Source organism: Panthera uncia (genome assembly GCF_023721935.1).
Source record: "Panthera uncia isolate 11264 chromosome C1 unlocalized genomic scaffold, Puncia_PCG_1.0 HiC_scaffold_3, whole genome shotgun sequence".
Taxonomy (NCBI): domain Eukaryota; kingdom Metazoa; phylum Chordata; class Mammalia; order Carnivora; family Felidae; genus Panthera; species Panthera uncia.
The window spans coordinates 61,410,256-61,415,486 of record NW_026057584.1 but is presented as its reverse complement, the minus strand read 5'-3'; the positions used below and the strand labels follow the sequence as shown (position 1 = coordinate 61,415,486).

At 59.2% G+C, this 5,231-nt stretch overlaps 1 protein-coding gene across 1 annotated transcript; it reads left to right on the top strand.

Moving 5' to 3' along the window:
- Positions 1-1,531: 1,531 nt before the first annotated feature.
- Positions 1,532-4,192, top strand: SP5 (Sp5 transcription factor). The gene is made up of 2 exons (XM_049616048.1): positions 1,532-1,755; positions 2,457-4,192. Exons 1-2 carry the CDS (start codon positions 1,705-1,707, stop codon positions 3,600-3,602), a joined length of 1,197 nt encoding a protein of 398 aa, XP_049472005.1. The 5' UTR covers positions 1,532-1,704; the 3' UTR covers positions 3,603-4,192.
- The last annotated feature ends 1,039 nt before the right edge of the window (positions 4,193-5,231 follow it).

Genomic DNA, 5,231 nt, shown 5'->3' with positions numbered 1-5,231 from the left:
GGCCTGCTCGGTTGCACCGCCACGTGAGCGGCGGCAGCCTGCGGGAGGCCTCAGCTGCCCTTCCGGCCCTAAATCCCCGCCAGTGCCGTGAGGACTCCGCGGTTTTCCGCCCGCCTCCTCCTCCTCCTCCCGCGACCCCTTGCTCCCAGGTGCGGAGATCCCTGCGTCCACACCGACTTGGCAGGACGCGCCTGGAGCCCGGACAGGGGCAGGTGGCCGACCGTCCTTCCGCGGCCGGGCATGCGGGCGGGCCAGCGAGGGTTCAGGGTGAGCTTTTCCCTAACCCGGGGCGCACGCCCCGCGCCTGAACTTTCTTCTCTTTACAAAGGTGACGGGAACAACAGTTTTTATCGACTTTTCCTTCCGGTTAAAGGGCCTCCCTCGTACTGTTTGTGGTTTGTTGGACAACAAAAGGTTTCCTCGACCTCGCCTTACTTTTTCCAAGTAGTTCCCCAGTAGGTGTGTGCGGCTTGCAAAGAGCGCTCACTCGCCGGACGGGGCTTGGAGGGAGAAATTGCCGGCACTGCGGGAGGCTTCGGTGGGGAACAGTAGCGGTCAGCTGCTTGCCCGGCCCTTCGCGGTGGTCCAGGGCTGCCTGCCTGAAGAGAGAAGAGCGACGTACAGTTTTTTCCTCTGGTGTATATCATGGGTTGCTCTGGGTGTCCTGCCAAGCTCAGCTGTGGTGGTAAGCGCGCTCCGGGTGTTTTTCCCAGGCTCACTATTTGCAAAAGTTGTGGCCCAAGAAAACTTCCAGGTCGCCATCAGGAATGTCACAAGAGAGCTACAGTGGCTTGTCAGGCGGGCGGCCCAGGAGCGTGCGCGCTACCCAACGCCGCCCTGGGCGGCCGCCTGGCCCCGCCCCGGGTCAGAACCCTGCCCGCGGCTCCACCGCGACGGGCGGGGGTAGAGGGCACGCGGCCGGCCCGGCGAGGTGCGTCCCACGCTCCGCCCCGGGAATTCCCTGGGGTCTGCGGTGTGCGCAGGCTGCCGGGTGTGCTGTTCCGGTGCGGGGTGTGTAAGTACTGGAGGAGGGGGGAATTACCCTCATCTCAGTCTCAAAGTCCCTCGCCCTGAAGCCAAAGGCAGATTTCTCTGGAGATAACAAAGACACTTTGTCACTTTGGGCGCTGCCTCGGTGCAAATCTTTAATTGCAAGGGAGTTGCGGGACGGGGGAGGAGGATCGAGTGTCTCAAGCAACCCAAGCGCGGGTCTCCAGGCGGCAAGGCCCCCTTTGATCAGGAAAATCCAATTATTTGTGTATATACATTTCCCACATAGTGATTACTTCATTAATTGTCCCGCCTTTATCTCCTCCCTTCCCATCCCCCCTAATAATCAGTTCTTTTATCCCGACCAACAAACACACCATAGGAGCTTTGTGGATTCAAAGGATTTGCTTTCGCTTCTGAAAGAGCCGCTATTCTTTGATGATTGGGTAGCGGCAAACTTCAAAGCCATAAATCTTCCCTCTGACTGGCTGGCGGCCCAGCAAAGTCCTTATCAAATTCTTGGAGGTGATCCTGAAGCGCTCAGACCGCGCGCGGGGCGAGCGAGCGGGGCGCGGCGAGAGGCGCAGGCGGGAGGGCCCCGGAGCACAGAGAGGGCGCCGGGGAGGGACGCTGGGCGGCCGTTCGTCCTCGCCTTCGGGTCTCCATGCCTCGGCAGCGCCCTGCTCCGCAGCCAACGGCCCGAAAGCTGTAGCTATGGCCGCCGTGGCCGTCCTCCGGAACGACTCGCTGCAGGCCTTCCTCCAGGTCAGGTCTGGGCTCGGAGGGAGATAGGGAAAGGTGGGAAGGGTCGCGTCCGGATCGATTGTGGTACTCTGTGCACCCTGAATCTCAAAGGGACCCTGTTCGGTGGATGCAGCTGGAGTCAGACCTAGTGGTGCCCACGTCAACTTCGCACCTAACCTTGGTGTCCAGAGTGTGGCCTTTGGGGGAGGGACGCGCGGATCCGAGGGTTGTTCGGGCTTGCGAGTCTGGCCAAGAACAGAGCCCGAGCTCACCCTGCTGGGGCCCTCCCGCTGAATTTCAGGCTGGGGCGGGCGTAGGAGGAGCTCGAGAGTAGCTTAAAAGGTGGGAGGGAGGGCGGATAGGCCGCTGGTCTGTGGGTGTTTCCACACCCTTTCTGACCGCGGAGGCCTGAGCGGCCCGTCGGATCCTTCTCCCCTCCCACCGTGTGCCTGCTTCCTCTGAGTCTGGATGGCGTCTCTTTGCACCAAGTAGTTTAACAGGAAGCGCTCGAGCGCTCCGCGTTCAGGTAGCGCAGGCTCCAAAAGTTAACGGTACTGGTGGGTGCGTGCGGGGGTGCGGTGGGTGGGGGGAGGGACAGCCGGTACGCGGGAGGGGCGGTGATATAATAGCTGGTGTGGGGGTGGCGGGCCGGCCTTTAGACCGCGCTTGGAGCGCTAACCTTTTGTCTCCTCTCCGCCCTCCCGCCGCCGCCGCCCATGCAGGACCGCACCCCCAGCGCCTCCCCGGACCTGGGAAAGCACTCGCCCCTGGCGCTGCTAGCCGCCACCTGTAGCCGTATAGGCCAGCCGGGAGCCGCTGCGCCCCCGGACTTCCTGCAGGTGCCCTACGACCCCGCGCTGGGCTCGCCCTCCAGGCTCTTTCACCCGTGGACCGCCGACATGCCCGCGCACTCACCGGGCGCGCTGCCGCCCCCGCACCCCAGCCTGGGCCTGACGCCGCAGAAGACGCACCTGCAGCCGTCCTTTGGGGCGGCCCACGAGCTGCCGCTCACACCCCCCGCCGACCCCTCGTACCCCTACGAGTTCTCACCCGTCAAGATGCTGCCCTCGAGCATGGCGGCGCTGCCCGCCAGCTGCGCGCCTGCCTATGTGCCCTACCCTACACAGGCGGCGCTGCCGCCCGGCTACTCCAACCTGCTGCCCCCGCCGCCCCCACCACCGCCACCCACGTGCCGCCAGCTGTCTCCCAACCCAGCCCCCGACGACCTCCCGTGGTGGAGTATCCCGCAGGCGGGCACCGGTCCGGGGACCTCCGGGGTTCCGGGGGGCGGCCTCTCCGGCGCCTGCGCCGGGGGCCCGCACGCACCTCGCTTCCCCGCCTCAGCGGCCGCCGCCGCCGCCGCCGCCGCCGCCGCCCTGCAGCGGGGCCTGGTGTTGGGCCCGTCGGACTTTGCGCAGTACCAGAGCCAGATCGCTGCGCTGCTGCAGACCAAGGCCCCCCTGGCGGCCACGGCCAGGAGGTGCCGCCGCTGCCGCTGCCCCAACTGCCAGGCGGCTGGCGGCGCCCCCGAGGCAGAGCCGGGCAAGAAGAAGCAGCACGTATGCCACGTGCCGGGCTGCGGCAAGGTGTACGGCAAGACGTCGCACCTCAAGGCGCACCTGCGCTGGCACACGGGCGAGCGGCCCTTCGTGTGCAACTGGCTCTTTTGCGGCAAGAGCTTCACGCGCTCGGATGAGCTGCAGCGGCACCTGCGGACTCACACCGGCGAGAAGCGCTTCGCCTGTCCAGAGTGCGGGAAGCGCTTCATGCGCAGCGACCACCTCGCCAAGCACGTCAAGACGCACCAGAATAAGAAGCTCAAAGTTGCCGAGGCCGGGGTCAAGCGGGAAGACCCGCGGGACCTGTGAGCCTACCGCGGGGCGACCCGAGGCCTCTCCCGCCTGGGACTCCCTTCCCAGCCCCTCTTTGGGGAGGTTCTGGAGCTCTGTGGGCAGCTGGCGGAGGGAAGACCCAACAGGCTCTTGCGTCTTCCTTCTGCCCTCCTCCCAAAGCAACGCCGGGCTCCCAGCTTCCCTGGCCCGGCCTTCGGACAGGGACCCTGTGCCCCGGAGGAACAGGGGAAGTAGGGTGAGGAGCACTGCGTCACGCCAGGGCGGTTTCAAGCTCTTAACCATTCCCACCGTCTAGGAGATCTACAGTTTTGGGGGACCACACTGGGCTGACCTTGTATATAGGAAACACTGTTGAGTTAAAGCAGAAGGACCTTGGGAGATTTGAAATTGTGCTTTTTTTTTTTTTTTTTTTTTTTGCTAGGACCCGTCCGGGCTTTGTACAGGTTATTTAATAGCTTTGTTAAAGAATAATTATAATAATTATAACGTTAATAAAAATGTTACTTTTGTCCTCAGCTCCATGCAGAGCTACAGCATGAAATGTCTCTGTAAAGCAATCCGCAGTTGCAGCGTGAAAATAAATACGTTAACTCTGGGGTCACCTCGGGACCCGGCTGAGCCAGTCTCATTTGATCTTTTCTTCTTCGGGGAGGCTTTACAAAATGGTCAGATTTCACCGAGAAGACGGTTCCTGTAGACTGCATGTGGGGAGGTTTCTTTGCTTTAGAAGGGTCTGGGAAGGTGTGTTGGGTGCATGGATGAAGGAAGAAGGGCAGGGTCAGTTTTGCGGTAAAGAGGGATAGGGCAAGATTTTCCAGTCACACCTTGAGTTTCTCATACAGCCTTAGGACTTGACCAGAGACTGTCGGGCTTCTCTTAAAAGTTTGATACCTGCTGTACATACAATGGACCTTATGTTATCTGGCGAATTCGTGGCTTTCCATTTGGTGGTACTCTAGGGACAGAGGTCACACGGAGCTGTGCTCCCTCCTGGCAGTGGGTTATGCAGGTGTTTGGAGAGATGCTGGAGACTCAAGGATTTGTTCACAGATGAGATTCCGGAGCGTTACAGAGAAACTGGGGGCCTTTCTTCAGGTTGGTCTTTCCCCCAGGAAAGAAGCTGTCACCTCAATCCTCTTGTTTTGCTTCTTTTCTTCTTCATTGTGCTGTGAAAATCTGAAGAGTCTTGTTTCACAATAGACACTTAGAGATCTTCTGGCTGGGCCTGGAAGTTTTTACTTCCACTTTGTATCTTGGGATTTTGGTTTTTTTTATTCATTGAAGTTGACCAGGATTTGCTCAGGGAGGAACCAGGAATACTCATAGGTAGGTTTCTCGCCTGTCTCTAAAAAAGTTTACAAGTGTTTTTTCAAGTGTCTTGACTCAGCTGACTCCTGGATGTTTGCGTATATTTGAGTTTTTAAACCTGAAACTGACATCTTAATCTTAATAATTATCTTAATAATAAGATAATCTGATTTAGAATTATCAAAGAACAGAAAATGTTCTAAATTTTGTTAATATGTTAAGCTGGCCTCATTAATGCCAGATTTCAGTGGAACTGAATAGTCTTCATGGTAGCAGAAGTGTGTATAAATTGATAGGATTTCACAGTTTACAAACTTCTATTTGAAGTCAAACTGA

Coding starts and splice junctions, on each gene's coding strand:
- SP5 (XM_049616048.1), top strand. CDS start 1,705: ATGGCCGCCGTGGCCGTCCTCCGGAACGACTCGCTGCAGGCCTTCCTC. Junction 1,756..2,456: donor CGCTGCAGGCCTTCCTCCAG/GTCAGGTCTGGG, acceptor CCGCCCATGCAG/GACCGCACCCCCAGCGCCTC.